Source organism: Poecilia mexicana, unplaced genomic scaffold, assembly GCF_051168715.1.
Source record: "Poecilia mexicana isolate PSO_F unplaced genomic scaffold, ASM5116871v1 scaffold_2, whole genome shotgun sequence".
Lineage (NCBI taxonomy): Eukaryota > Metazoa > Chordata > Actinopteri > Cyprinodontiformes > Poeciliidae > Poecilia > Poecilia mexicana.
Genome location: NW_028263371.1, coordinates 34,574,595 through 34,589,043, shown reverse-complemented (window position 1 = coordinate 34,589,043; position 14,449 = coordinate 34,574,595). Strand labels below are relative to the sequence as shown.

Here is a 14,449-nt window from a genome sequence, read left to right as displayed (position 1 = left end):
TTTGATACCATGGTTTAGGACACAAGCACATTTTTCTAGTCACACTAAACCTGTTTAGCTTAGCACAGCTTATAAGTAACTATTTTTATGATAACACTATTCAACTTAAAATCATAAATAATTGAACTATTATAAACTGTAAGTTGCAAACTGTTTAAATCTCCCTCTTTTGTGTGTGCATGTGTCTATGAAAATGAAACATTTCAGCTTCACTCTCAATTGTAATCTCAGGTTCTCCCACTAGATGTCACTGTAGGACAGTATGACTTATTGTAATTATCGAAATAGATATGAAACACTTATTCATCAGAACGTGATCTTCTTCAGTCTCAGCACTGATGTTCCACTGCTGTCCTACACTGACATCTAGTGGGGGAACCTGAGATTACAACTGAGAGTGAAGCGGAAATATTTCATTTATGACAGCAGCAACTTAAATAACTTTTAGAGAAGAAACACAACAGCAGAGTTTTGTTTTCAAATAAAATTTATTTTTTTAATCCAATAGATTTTCTTCAAAACCTCTTCAGAGATAGCTCATAAATTCTAACCCAAATTAAATATATATTTTGATCTGTGCTCCCAAAAAGACACATACAGCCCTTTTAAGCATAATTGTAAAACACATCATGTAAACATAAGTTCGAGAGGGCAGCAGAACCCTTAAATCCTTACTCAGAAACATGCATAGATCCTGATCCTGAGGAGCAGTGGCGCAACAAGTGGGTATGCAGCGCATGCAACGCATAGGGGCGCTGCACCAGAGGGGGCGTCAAAACCCCGTCTGGAGGGGGCGGCGCCCCGATATGCCTTCGCATACACTTCACCTCGCGCACATGTAAATGTAAATGTAGCGAGTTTTACCTTTCACGTGTCTTCGTCTGGGGGGTGCGAGGAGGGGTGCGATTTATGTTTTCGCATCCACCTGAATAATATGTAGTTGCGCCCCTGCTGAGGAGCCAAGTGTCTGATCCAGTTTATCGCAGGTGGCGTTGAATTGTCTACAGTAAATGAAGTGCTTTCTGCCTGAAAGATACAGTGTTTTTGTAGGCTGGTTGTGGAAAGTTCCAGGTGAGTTGCTGGTATGTGGAATGAGAAGTCAGTGCAGCGTGTGGGCGAGGCTGATCTCTGACATGACGCAGCATGTTGGTGAATGATGAATTTCTTCAAGTGGAGCTGTTAGCTCAGAGAAGGGCTGCGTCTCAGTGGAATGCTTAAAAAAATGTTCAAACCACAGTTATCATACTTCTTTCTGTCTCTATTTTTCCATGGAGGCGTAAATAAAGATTATTCTCCTGTATTCACATCCAAAAACTGAGATTGTGCTCAAAATATGACTGGCAGTAGGGCTGGGCAATATGACTGAAAAACATATGTGTCAATATCGATATGTCAATATTGATACTTTTCGATTGGTTTTTTATTTTACATGTCCAAAATACTGCCAAACTGACCTGTCCTGCTTTGTCCACAATTTCCTCTTGAGCTGTTCTACTCATTTTGTCCTTTCGGAAAATGAGTCCTGGTGAAACACAGCCCCTTGTTTGCCTTTGCTTTGCTTCATACAGATGGTGTAGACTCTCCGCTATTGAGAAACAATTACAATTACTTCCAGGAGGTGTGGGCTCTGTTGAAGTTACAATCGTTTTGCCATAACATATATAATGCACCAGTTCAAAGCATCATAAATTGCCTGTGCTGTAAACAACCCTCCACTACCACTGCTAAAGCTACAGCCAAAATACAGAGAAATGTTGTCATCTTTCACAATTTCTTCTGTTCACTGATTGGCCCAGTAGAAATTCTACTGAAGGAATCCAAGTGAATGAGAGAAAGCCCAAACTGTCTGTGAAGTGAGAATTGAGCAGAATGTGTTTTACAGGAAGGCAAAGGCCAGGCTAGAGGCACGGTGGCAAAACAACAAACTGCTGCTGCACAAATTACTCAAGTTGTTGCTAGCTTACCAATGAGTGAGCCGTTGACCAGCTAACGTCTTTCCTTTGCCTACATCCCCCAGAATGCATTGTTCATTGAAATTACTGGAATATTCTGTTGAATGTATTTTCTGTTGATATTGAGCATGTGTTTGTTTATCACCATTTTTAATGTTAATGATGCCCAGCCCAAGTCAAAGACAAACAGGACACTGTACATTAACTGACACTGTGTCCTGTACCTTACAACTTTTTACAACTAATTTCTGTAAACAAACATGAGCCTCTCTAAATCCAAAGCATTAGCTGTGAACCAACTTTTCTTTGGCCTAACTTTGGTCAGTTCAGGTCAAAAATGTGCAGGCACACAGAACATACACACCGAACTCAGCGTTACCTAACTCGTCAGTGCTAATGAACCCCATGAAATCCAGATTAGCCCTGGTGGCTCCTGCTCCAGGTTGCACACTGAGGCTGTCAGCTGAGGACGGATAAAAGGAAGCAGGCCAACCCAGAGCCGGGTCAGGATGTCACAACTGGTTAATCTGGATTAGTTTTTCAGCTTCTTATGGGTCACTTAAACTTTGGACCGTAACTAAGCAAAACCAGTTAGGATAAAAAGGAAAACCCCATCATAAAACTATAGGACTGAGTTTCATTTGTGTATTCTGCTCTTCATAAAGTAAGAGAAATACCTGATAGTTGTTTATTTAGTTGGGCTATCTGCTCTGTTGAAGTCTGCAGTCAGTTGCTCAACAGCAATGCAAGCTTAAAGAGGTGAGAAGCGGTGCTTCCTGCTTTTCACGACTGGAAATATTTCTATGCAGATGAATCAGATTTTGTTGTATGCAAGGAAGAAATCAGAAGCCTTCTTTCAGCCAGCTGACCAGCAGTGTGAAGCATCAAGGAGTGAGGGAATCAAAGATTCCTGCAAACATGATCAACCCAAATCCATCAGAAGCATCATGTAGCAGACTTGGGCTCAATCGAGGAAATGGGTTTTAGGTCTGGACCTCGAGGGTTTCTCCTCAGATTCATCCAGCTCCCGTTTATCCCGGAAAGAAGTGCTGTGAACGAGCTGGGACGCCCTCTGGCGTATCTTCTGCAGGTTGGGCTTCATCCTGCTAAGTGAAGACCTCCTCCGGACGGGTTTGCTCCTGAGGTGGTCCTCGCCCCCCGTAAGGTCGCTGTCTCTGAGGCTGAGCTGGTGGATGGGTTTCAGGTTGTTCTGAAGGACTTTGGAGAACCTCCAGCGACCTCCAATCCTAGGCTCTGCACCTTTGGATTCAGTGAGCTCATATGCTCCTATGATGTCTCTAATGTCCACACTCACGTTGTTGGTGAGGTAGTGACAGGCCTTCCTCCCACTGTAGTCCCTGATTTCCACGTCTGCGTTATACGCCCCCACCAGGAGCTTCAGCACCTCCATGTGGCTGTGGATGGCAGCTATGTGAAGTGGCGTGTAGCCCATGTTGGAGCGAACATCCACGCTAATGGGAAGGTTGTGATGTTTGGCAAAGTTGATGATCAGAGCAATCAGCTCTTGCTTGCCATGCTTAGCAGCCCAGTGCAGGCAGGTGAAACCAGTGACAAAGTCCTTCTTCAGGACCAGGTTGGGTTCATTGCTGAGGAGGGCGTGGAGGCTGTCCCACTCTGCATCTGAGGCGCACATCATCCACTCGTGTTCCGCAGGGTCCAGGGTGATGGAGGTCCTGTCCACGTCCAGGCTGGCAGAGCCCAGCGAGGCCGAGTCACCGTCGCTCCTGGGGGTGAGGCAGACGGGGCTGCGGAGTTCTATACTGTTCCTCACTTCAGGAGAACTGTTCATCATCACCTGGATGAAGTGCTTCCGGCTGCCCTTCGGACTGCAGCTGTCCTCGCTGCCAGACAAGTTGCAGCGTTCATCCTCCTTGTCCTCCGAGTCTTGCTTGGTGGAGAGGAACCTCTGCTCAGACGCAAGACCTTGTTGCTCTTCCTCTCTCAGGCCCTCAGGCGTCCAGTCGGTGTGTACGTCAGCTGCAGTTGCAGAAGACTCAGGCCCAGGCAGGATGAAGACAGATCCGTCCACAGGGAGCGGCGAAGCCTGAATCACTGTGATTTGTGGAATGGCAAGTTTCGCGACCTTTTCCTTCCTGGAGTCCTTCCTCTGCGTACTGAAGCTCCCAGAGTTCCCCATGTGAACTGAGCTGCCGGCCACTTCATCCAGAACACCAAGCAAGCCCTGCTGTCCACAGTCCTGCTCCGGTTTGTCCGGCTGGTCGCTCTCTGCAGTGATAATATGCGGAACTCTCCTCCAGTCATTTCCGTAACCTGAGTCGCGCGCTGATTTCTGCTGTACCTGAGCGCTCGCGGCTGCGTCATCGCGGCTCACCTGGTCGTCAGGTGAGGGGGACGGAGGACAGTAACGGAACTGTCTCCTCAGACAGACATGTTTGACTCCGCTGTCTGTCTTCACGAAAGCCACGCTGTCCACGCAAGACTTAAAGATGCTGCGGACAGCAGCCCTGCTGTGCGGCTCCTGTGGGAACGCGGCTTTAAAACGCTCCAGTAGCTCAGGGCTCGTGACGGTGCCTCCTCTCTGCCTCAGAAAGTCCGCTATGGAGTCCTGGCTGAAGCCGCTGGCCATGAGGAACACATTCCCTGGAGCACGAACAGACTGAGAACACCCTGACAGTCAGCGCACCCTGAATCAAACCGATCCTCCAGGCAGCAGAGCAGAAAGCAGCATTTTATCCCCAGCGTTCTCCGCCTCCTAGCAACGGGAGACTTCCGGTCTGGGCCTTATACGGTCAAAAGCAGTTTCCCAATAACAAACTCAAAAATTACTGTGAACTAATTTCGAGGGATGGTTTTTATCTTCAAAAATTGTTTTAGTTTTACTACTGATATAAATCAAAATAAGGACCACGTGTGGGTTCATTTACCTCCGAATATCTACCAAAATCATTCCATGTTATTTATTCTTCATTTTATTTATTCTAGCACTTAATAGTTTGTTTCGAAATTAATAAGAGAAGTAGGAAACCTTTGGTCTTTCTACCAAAAACTAAAAAATAAGTTTTATTCTAAAGCAACTGAACGTCTAAAATGTTGATGACCTCATTATAGAATAGATTATTATAGTTTTCACTTAATTTATGTACTGAAACAGAAACGGTTTAATTTTCTGTTTCTGATTTTAAACATATCCAATACAACTTTATTTATAAGGCACTTTATGTATAAAATTTGTCTGTAAAATTTGTACTGTAGCATGCTAGATGAATAAAACAAATAAACACATTAAAAACATAATGGACAAAAGTTGCAAACAGCCATATGACATAAAAATAACAAAAAACAGAAATAATTAAAATTAACATCTCAAAGTGTGTCAGATGTCAAGGTGAAAAGATTGATTGAATATTTAGGAAGGTAAGTGCTAATGCAGGCTTTAACAACATCAAGACATTAAAGCCTGGACAGAGTATGTGCCTTTTACTTAGTTTAGTATAGACCTGAGAGCTCCATACAAATGAAAAACAAGTCCATGTTTTCCAAGTTTAAAGCCAAGTGGGAGCAAATACAAGGAAAAGAGAAGGTGGCCTAGAACTGGAGGACCACACACAAAGTGGACAGTAATTTTGGACATTACGCTGAGCCTTATTCCAGTTCAGTAATGACATCAGTGGTTGCAGCAGCTGTTTGTTGGCTGGTTGCTCTGCAGCAACCAGCTATGCTTGCAGGGAGTTTTTACATGCAGACAGGGTGTGCTAGCGTTCCTCCTGACACATCTGTGAATCAGTCTTTAGTGGCAGGAAGTCCAGCTGGTCCAGTTCTACACCAAACTGCTTCTCCTCCTGGGTGGAGCTGAACCCTTTTTACAACATTGCTCCTGACTGTCAAAGAACTTTGAAGACATGATTTCCATCTTAGATGTTTTCTAATTTAGGCTTTCACAATGACTGTCCAGACTGGTCAGCATTTTATGGCTCATTGACAACAATGAAATTATATAAAAATCTTTAAAAGAAATGAGGAGCAGATAATCATTCCATTTATTAAAACTATTTTATCAGTCAGATGAGCTCTGAATATATGGAAAACATTGCTTAACATTTAAAATCTTTATTCATTCTTTTATTGTGAGGTAGAGGAGCACAACACTTTGCTTGAAAAGCTATGTGACAGAGCCCAGAACAATGCTTAGGTAAATTGGCACCAGAGACAAAGAGAGCCCTGTTCGCAAAATACATGTTATACAGAGTAAAATGACGTAAGAACATGGTTGGAACACACGTTTATAAACTTGTTTTCAAGATTTTTCCATCATTTCATCACTCAAATGACTAAAAGTTAATTCCATGTTTTTCCAGCCTATGGTGCAATTCTGGCAGGATTGTATGAGAGGTTACACAGTCATTCACAGGAATTTAATCCTGTAATTCCCACTGTACAGATCTAGTTCCTGGGAAAGGTAGCTCAGGCAATTCCTGTTGAGGAATCTGAAACGAAACATTTTCAGTTGGATTTCTGTTTTATTTTAGGCACATGGTCGTTGTGTGCTGCCATCTGATGGTGAGAAACATACTACTAAGCTCAGTGGGTGGTTCTGCAGCCATCAATGTCTGAAACTTGATGGCCGCAGTTGTGATGACAACATAAGTAAATGTAAGCAGTAGACATCCAGTGGAGAAGGGAGGATCACTGAGCCGCCTGTTTCAGAGACTGCAGAGCAGGAAGTATGTCGTCCAGGTGACTCACACCTGCAACACACAGAGAGCCATGTCAGCAGATCATGCAGAGGAAAGGAGACCATGTAGTCATCCTAAAGTTTGACTGTAGTAAAGCAAAGATACCAAGTATCTTTAAGATTTCTGTCACGAGGTTGTGGAAAGCAGGGAAAAACTCATCATGTTGCTTCACTTTGATAATGATGCTGAAAAACAAAAGCAGACAACAGAAAAGCAGCTTCATGAAGACCAGCACAGAACCTGTAACAAGAAAAAACTAAGTGCTGCTGGTGGGATAATGAACCTGTCAATGTCTGCCCGTCCCAGTCCTGGATCCAAGGAGACCAGTCTGGAGACCTGGTCCACAACTTCAGTAGGAGAAGCTTTGCTGTCTAACATCCCATGGAAAGGTTAGCAAGGCTTTATGTGAAACATGGACAACTGAAGCTAATTTTTGAAAGTCACCTAGGTCCAGAACATTTTGGAGGTTCCTCATGGTGTTGGTCATCTCTCCCAGTCGGGTGTAGACCTCGTTCATTCGAGGGTAAACTCCGCTGAGGGAGGGAACGTCAAACAGTTTCTGGAAGTGAGCCACCATGGAAGCCAAGGTGTATCGAGTGGGACTCCTGAGCGTCTGGCAGGACAAGCATGAAGACTTCAGCACCAGGAACAAAAAGCTGAGTTCTAATCTCAGAAAAGTAAAGATGAACCTGTTTATCGTCAGAAGAGGCATTCTCCAGCAGCGCCTCCACCAGCAGCATCATGTCCTCCACCTTAAGTGTTTTTGCATCAACATCACAGGGCTGCAGTGGCATCAGTGTGGCACTCAGTTTATTCAGTCGGCTATGAAGATCCTGAACACAGGAACACTCTGGTCAAAGCAGCTTCCAGCACTGAGTAAATACCGAGGCTGTCTGAGTATTTACCCTGAGCATGTGGAGCTGCTGGGACCACTGCTCCAGAGTGGGAAGGACAGCCTGGAATTCTGCTTCCTCCGATTCCCTGGGCCAGCGTTGATACTGCTGCAGCCTGGGATTGATAACGAGCGTGTTGATCTCAGTCAACAGCTGAAGAGCAGAAAAATTGGAACAAAGCGTTGACAGACAGGAAGTTACCACAAACTAATCTGCTCAGAGGAAAGCTGACTTACGTGGTGATACTGGACCCGTTGCCTGGAGGTTTGGGACTGCTCCATGGTGTTCCCAGTGAGGTCACTTCTACATCTAATCAGTGCAAAAAAGCAGATTTCTTCAAAACAAAACTACTTCCTGTTTCAGTACTGAGCTTTAAATAAATCCTTCAGTCAAACACATTTTGAATCAATCAAAAGTTGCAGTGGAAAGTAAATTATTGATGACATTTGCAGATTTTTCCATAGAGCTTATTGAATATATAGACAATGTAGCTTGGAAAGCTGAAATACCTCGGCACAATGCTCCTTGATTTGCTATTGGCTGGCATTTGCAAAGCAGCTAATGCAGAAGCATCATTTATTTTCCTTGGCACTGATTGGCAGAGATAACGAAGCCCGTAGTGTTAGCTTCTGCTGTCAAGCCATGATGCCTTACACTTTGCATATTAATGCACATTAAGTATTAATACGGAAAGTTGTGTGTGTTAGTGTGTTTATTTGTTGCTTGAACTATTGGAATAGATAGTCATAAATGTGATTCCTAACCTCTGTGAATAGTGTAATACCTTTACATGACCCATTTGACCTATTAAGGTATTATTCCACCCTATTTAGAGATATCAATCTTATCTGGTGTCTCTTTTCTTGGCCTAAACACACAAACAGTCACATGAAGTCTAGTTCAAAACCATCTCTGGTGACAAACACACCTTGTGTCCAGTTCCGACTTGAGCCGTTCCACCTCTTCCTCCAACTCCTGTATGTGAGAGTTGCTTTCCTTCTGCTGGTCCTGATGTGTCTGGGCACAAGCCGAGGAATCAGACCTGCTTTAAGAACACAACCTGAACAACAAGAACGGCTTAGAGAAATACCTTGAGGATGGTTTTGAAAGACGGGGAGACGGAGGCAGAGGTCCTCTTTGTAGCTTGATCGAAATGTTTGGACTCCTGTAATCGACTCTGTCGAGTCAGTCGCTGTTCCTCTTCTTTGACAGTCAAATACAGTTTCTTCCTGAGCTGTGCTGTTTCTTCCTCCAGACTGACTACCTTCTTCTCCAGCAGCAGATATCTCCTCTACAAACAGACAGTGGTGTCATCCCAACTGCCAACTCTCACAGCTGAGTAAATGAAAAGACGACTTTGGACGTGTGAGCAGACCTGCCGCATCAATAAACTGCATGATAAATTAAAACGAGCTCAATAATATCCATTTTCATAATTTATCCATTTTCTCTTTTGTCTCTCTTTCTACCAAAACTGGATAACAAAAGCCTTAACTAGCCTTTTTTAGAAGCACAATTTTGTTTGCAAAAACTTCATCACTCATTTGATTTGTTGTTTATTTTGGATATTTGAAAATGCTTCCAGTTTCAGTCTTAAATGTTGATTAGAATTTAAAGTTTATCTTCAAAAGGCATTCTTGCATTATTATGCCATTGCAATAATATTATTTCAAAATGGCCTCAAAACAACAATATTATCATTTATTGCAAAAACATCTGGGACAACTTAACGTCCAGCAAAGTGTTTTATTGTGACCCAATTCTGTGCAAAAGTTCAGTTTTGTTTCTCCTTTCACCAGATAAGCAGCTTGTCAGTTCATATGTTTTATGTAATTATTAAATTTTCTGAGACGCAGAACTTTGAGATTTCTTTCTTTGCAACTAGTCTTAACCATCAAAATTACAAGAAATACAAACTTAACATGTCACTGTGTGGAATTGCTCTATATAACTTTCTGAATGACAGAAAATCTTGAACTTTTTTTTTTTTTTTACCATATTCTGCTTTTTTATACATACATTTATAAAAGTTTCTGTAAATACTTGGACATAGACAACATAGAATTTTTTCTGGCCAACAAACCAACATATAAGTACCAGAGAAGAACAAAAACTCAGTAAGCCACCTTAGCCTCTTTGCTTTCCTTCTGCAGCTGCTGGGTGAGGCTGTGCTGCTGGACCGCCTTCCCCAGGCAGCGCTCCTCCAGGTGCTGAACTCTGCTCTTCACCTCATCCAGCAGCCCCTGCAGCTCAGTGGCTCTTTGGGACTGCTGAGCTGCATGACTCATGTGCTTCTGTACTTCCTCTCTGACAACACACATACAGTAAAGTGTCACTTAGTTTGCTCTGTAATGTCCACATATCTTCAAATATCTACGTAGTTCTAATCAAGAGGAAATTAAATATCTGACAGATTATTAGATTTAGAGTCAGAGATGGTTGCATTGAAGGTTACAGAGAATATTGCTGATTTCCATGGTCACCAGTCAGGGGCCCTCAGATGCTGATGAGATTGGGTGACAGGAGGACAGGTGGTCCACACAGAACCAGATCCATTATTAAAGAGCCAGAGCTTGGTACGACACTAAGCCTGCCGTTTGTTCTCTAGCAGGATGAAATCTGCAAACCACACTGATGGTTTCAGTTACTTCATATTGTAGATTTAATATTGGTGAAGAAATAAAGATACAGAAATGTTTTTGTGCCCATTAGATTTCTAAACCTCATACTGTGGTTACTGACTGAATCATCTACTCTGAAGCAAGGTATTGTCATCAAATTCAAGACAAAATATAGATTATCTGAATAATCTGAAAAAATACAGCTGAAAACAAATTCTACTTATTGGATTTCAAAACTGTGCTTTCTCACAAGTCCTGCCAGAAATTGTAAATATAATGCCTAATAAAAGTAGTACATCCGCACAACTTGTTTCACGTGTGTTTGAGGGCATCTGTGCAAACATGGTGCCAATCTCTGTAGCTCCTCCAGAGTCACCAGTGCTCTTCTGATTAAATTCAAAAATACCTGATTTATCTGAAAGGGAAATTAAATGTTACCGCAACTCATATTCAAGTGTCTTCAAAGAGTTGTTATGGATATTCATGCTGTGAGCAAAAAGGATCTCCAGTAGCAGTCAGTCAACAAATCTCAAGAAGTTTCTGATTGAAGACTTCTTTTTTGGTTCAGCTAGGATTTTGTCTTGTAGTTGAGATGTTATTTGAGCTTTTGAGATTCTAATCAGTGGCTCCCAGTTGTAAAAAAAAAACAAAAAAACAACAATGTTGCCATGGGTGTGCATCATAGCAACTGTCCTAAAGTAAAAAAACAAAAACAAAAAAAAAAACACGTAAAACACCGGAAGGAATTATTTTTGGGAATTCTCCAAACATTCAATGTTTAACAATTCACAAAAATTATTGCAACAAATTGTACTCACACATGCCGCTGCCATGAGCGGCACAGTTAGTAGTGAATCACCCAACATGGTGATTTGAGTAACAGACGTACTTGAGCTTGTTGTTAGACTTGACAAGCTCCTGGATGAGCGCCTGTCTCCTCTCAGAGTCCATCAGCATCATCCTCAGAGTCATTCTCAACTCATTCACTGACTTCTTGTCCAGCAGGACCAAATCTGTGGGACACATGCAGGTCCCATCATCAAGAAATGTGCAAATAAAAACTACATCAGACATTGCAGCTGTGAAACATCCATTTCAGAAACAAATCTCCTCACCTGTGAGGTTCCTATTCTCCACAGGGTCCGCAAAGAACACAGGCTTAAAGCCGTGATGCTGCAGCAGTTTGTTCACATCATCCCATTCTACCTGCTCCTGCTGCAACGCACAGCCACAATCAGCATCAGTCAAACCTGCTCCACATACATAATGAAGATTTAAGTGGTACCTGAAACTGCCCATGGGTCCACAGATAAACATAAGTCTTATTTGTAATGCATGGAAAATGCATTGTTCTGGCGTCTGTACCCATTCTTAAGCCGTATGCAGTTATCAGTTTAACTCCTAAATAAATGTGTTCCAAAGTGTGCAGGAGCTGACCCTCCTGTCAGTGATCCTATCTCTGAGAGAAGAGGTCGCAATTACAACTCAACAATGAAGGAAAGGCGATCCACCAGGGGAGGGGCCCTCCACTTCACACACACACACACACACACACACACAACACACACACACACACACACACACACACACACACTAAAAGGTGAGGAGGAGTCTTACCGGCTTCATCTTCTTTACATGCCTACAGGAAACGAAGCAAAAACAGCTGGGTCAATACCACAGCCCTCTTTTAGTGACAGTAAGTGATGCCTTCAAGTGGAATGAGTACAGACCCATTTTGTACCTGGTGCCACTCTAGAAGGAAAACTCTCAACTCTTGGAATGAACCCCTCCAGATCAAATTTTAAGCACTTCACTCTCTTATCAGTTTACCTGATACCATTTACAGTTGACTTATAAGCTGAATTTTAAGGCCATCCCTTTAATGAGCTTTTTACTAACACATTTTAAGTTTTAAAAGAGTGAAGCAGACCTTAAATGCGATGCTAACTCCGGCTTCTTGGCACTGCCTCTCGTCAGTTAAGCTAGCTAAAGGAAAACCGAACAGAATAGCATCTGTAGCTAACAATAAAACAGCGCATTGGGATATAAAATAATGACATAAAACATTTATAAATACAAAACGCCATAAATTACCTTGCCAACCATCTCCGTACAAACTTGCTGCAAAGAGCAGCGCGCTTCCGCAGTTCAAACTGTGCGTCCTGACGCAATTATTAAACAAAAGGACTTTAACCAATCCGATGACAAATCAACAAAACAGCGCTTTATTGCCCCACGACCACAAGATGGCGGTAACGTGACAGTTAAACCAGTCCCAATGACGGATCATCTTTACATCCCTGCAGGAAACAAAGCAGAAACAGCTGGGTCAATACCACAGCCCTCTTTTAGCGGTAATAAGTGATGCCTTCAAGTGTAATGACTACAGACACACTTATGGAAGATCTGTATCAAATTCGTTTCAATAATAGAATGAATATTATATAATATTATTTGCAGAGATGAACACCTCCGGTTGATTTTACAGTCGAGGAAAACATCCAGGTGCTTTAATAAAATGATCTCCCTCTACTTACATCATGTCTGACCTTTCTTGTCTCTAGCAGGGGGGATCTCTTATGTCAGTATAGTGGTGTGCTCAGCAGAGGGATTGGAGTATCCATGGAGTCAGAAAGCAAAGGTCATTGTCATTTATTAATGGATAGATGAGAGCAAAGAGTCTGGCCACTCACTGTGTCCCTGCATGAATCAACTCCACTGAGCAGAAAATTGAAATGGAAATTTAAGCCTTCACAGAGTCGAGGATTCCGTTGACCTGTGCTGTATGATTTTATGATTTGTGGTAACTGCTTACATCACCTTGATGCAGCCTGGACCACCCAACTTACTGACACTTCAACCTAGAACCATTAAAAAGTGCACATTTATATTCGGCTCCCTGTGTGATTGATGTGTAAAACCATCTACAGTCTGAAGGGTTTTTTCCTTCCTTCATTGAAAAAATCCTCATGTTCAGTTAGATTTAATGGAGAACATCACTTTCAAGTCCTACCTCAGTTGGATTTAGTTCTGGACTTTGATTAGGTCATTTTTACAAATATGCTTTTTTAACACATTTAAGCTGTTTATGTCGTCTATCCGACATGTGATGTCATCTAGTTGATGTCCTGAAGCAGAGGTTTAGATTATTCAATTCAATTCAATTAAAAAATACTTTATTGATCCCAAAAGGAAATCAAAAGTTGTTGTAACTGATATTAACTCAGATTCTTCAAATAGTTATTGTAGATATTGACGGGTGTTGGTAGGACAGATCTCTTGTAGTGGTCTGTGTTACAGAGAATTTGAAGTAGCCTCTGACTGAAGACACTCTGCCTTCCCAAGACAGTCTCATGAAGACGAAGGTCAAGGTTGTCCATAATTTTCGTGATTTTATGAAGAATCCTCCATGGCGTCATCATATTCATAGGTTCCACAGTCCCTACAACAGAACCAGCCTTTTTTAACAGGCTGTTGAGCCTTTTTAGGTTCCTGGCTCTGATGCTGCTGCCCCAACAGATGACTACAGAAGAGATGACGCCGTAAACAAGACACTTATAGAAGATCTGTATCTTGAAAGATCTTGCTTCCTCAAGAAGTACAGTCTGCTTTGACCCTTCAGATAGATGCTTCATGGTTGCGTCTCCAGTCCAGTCTGTTGTCCCAGTGAACACCATGATGGAAAAAGGGTTTGACCTAACCTTGTTTCTCCAGAAATCAACAATCATCTCCTGTTTTGTCTACATTCACGATGAAATCATTGTTTTAGTCTACCAGTTGTCCTCAGCCTCTTGTCCATCTCTGGTCCGTCCTACAACTGCAGACCTTAACCCTTACCCTAACTCTTGTGCTGGAAGTCTGAAGTGTACAGAGTAAAAATGAAACCTTGAGAGTACAGGCCCTGTGGTGCTTTTGTGTTGCTGATCACCTGGTTAGACACACCTCACAAACTGTGGTTTGTGTGTGAGGTAGTCATGAGGTAAGTGATTGTTCAGGCCTCCACCTGTGTCTTCTGGAATTTCTGACAAAGCAAATCAGGCTGAATTGTGTTAAATGCACTGGAGAAACCAAAGAAAAATTTCCTCTCTGCAGCTTCTCTACTGTTATACATTACACCATTGAGACAGTGCCTTGCCCACGGCCAAATTCATCTGGCACCATCACTTTGGAGGCAGACGAATCCAACCCACTATACCCACTCCCACTATCATTACTTTCTTCATGTACAGCCAAACATGGCCAATCACCCAGGGTCTTTCTGCATGGAG

The 14,449-nt window shown here is 42.5% G+C and overlaps 2 protein-coding genes across 4 annotated transcripts; both read right to left on the bottom strand.

Annotated features, from left to right (window-relative positions):
* Positions 1-469: 469 nt before the first annotated feature.
* On the bottom strand, positions 470-4,854 carry LOC106908013 (ankyrin repeat domain-containing protein SOWAHC-like). The gene has a single exon (XM_088015076.1). It carries the CDS (start codon positions 4,558-4,560, stop codon positions 2,917-2,919), a length of 1,644 nt encoding a protein of 547 aa, XP_087871202.1. The 5' UTR covers positions 4,561-4,854; the 3' UTR covers positions 470-2,916.
* Positions 4,855-6,025: 1,171 nt separating this feature from the next.
* cep70 (centrosomal protein 70) lies at positions 6,026-12,380 on the bottom strand. 3 transcript variants are annotated; one of them, XM_014973948.2, is made up of 16 exons: positions 12,276-12,380; positions 12,112-12,167; positions 11,799-11,820; positions 11,467-11,640; positions 11,297-11,396; positions 11,071-11,194; positions 9,687-9,867; positions 8,651-8,851; positions 8,489-8,577; positions 7,797-7,869; positions 7,573-7,713; positions 7,357-7,500; positions 7,112-7,280; positions 6,951-7,038; positions 6,773-6,852; positions 6,026-6,679 (listed from the first exon to the last, which is right to left on the bottom strand). In XM_014973948.2, the coding sequence occupies exons 4-16, from the start codon at positions 11,548-11,550 to the stop codon at positions 6,618-6,620; spliced, it is 1,536 nt and encodes a 511-aa protein (XP_014829434.2). In that variant the 5' UTR covers positions 11,551-11,640; positions 11,799-11,820; positions 12,112-12,167; positions 12,276-12,380; the 3' UTR covers positions 6,026-6,617. The 3 variants fall into 3 exon arrangements, with proteins under 3 accessions (XP_014829434.2, XP_087871212.1, XP_087871213.1); XM_088015086.1 differs by lacking the exon at positions 11,467-11,640 and having other exon boundaries at positions 12,276-12,379; XM_088015087.1 differs by lacking the exons at positions 6,773-6,852; positions 6,951-7,038.
* Positions 12,381-14,449: the final 2,069 nt, after the last annotated feature.

Coding starts and splice junctions, on each gene's coding strand:
- cep70 (XM_014973948.2), bottom strand. CDS start 11,550: ATGGGTACAGACGCCAGAACAATGCATTTTCCATGCATTACAAATAAG. Junction 11,195..11,296: donor GGAGAATAGGAACCTCACAG/GTGAGGAGATTT, acceptor TGTGTCCCACAG/ATTTGGTCCTGCTGGACAAG. Junction 7,501..7,572: donor AGCAGCTCCACATGCTCAGG/GTAAATACTCAG, acceptor TCCTGTGTTCAG/GATCTTCATAGCCGACTGAA.
- LOC106908013 (XM_088015076.1), bottom strand. CDS start 4,560: ATGGCCAGCGGCTTCAGCCAGGACTCCATAGCGGACTTTCTGAGGCAG.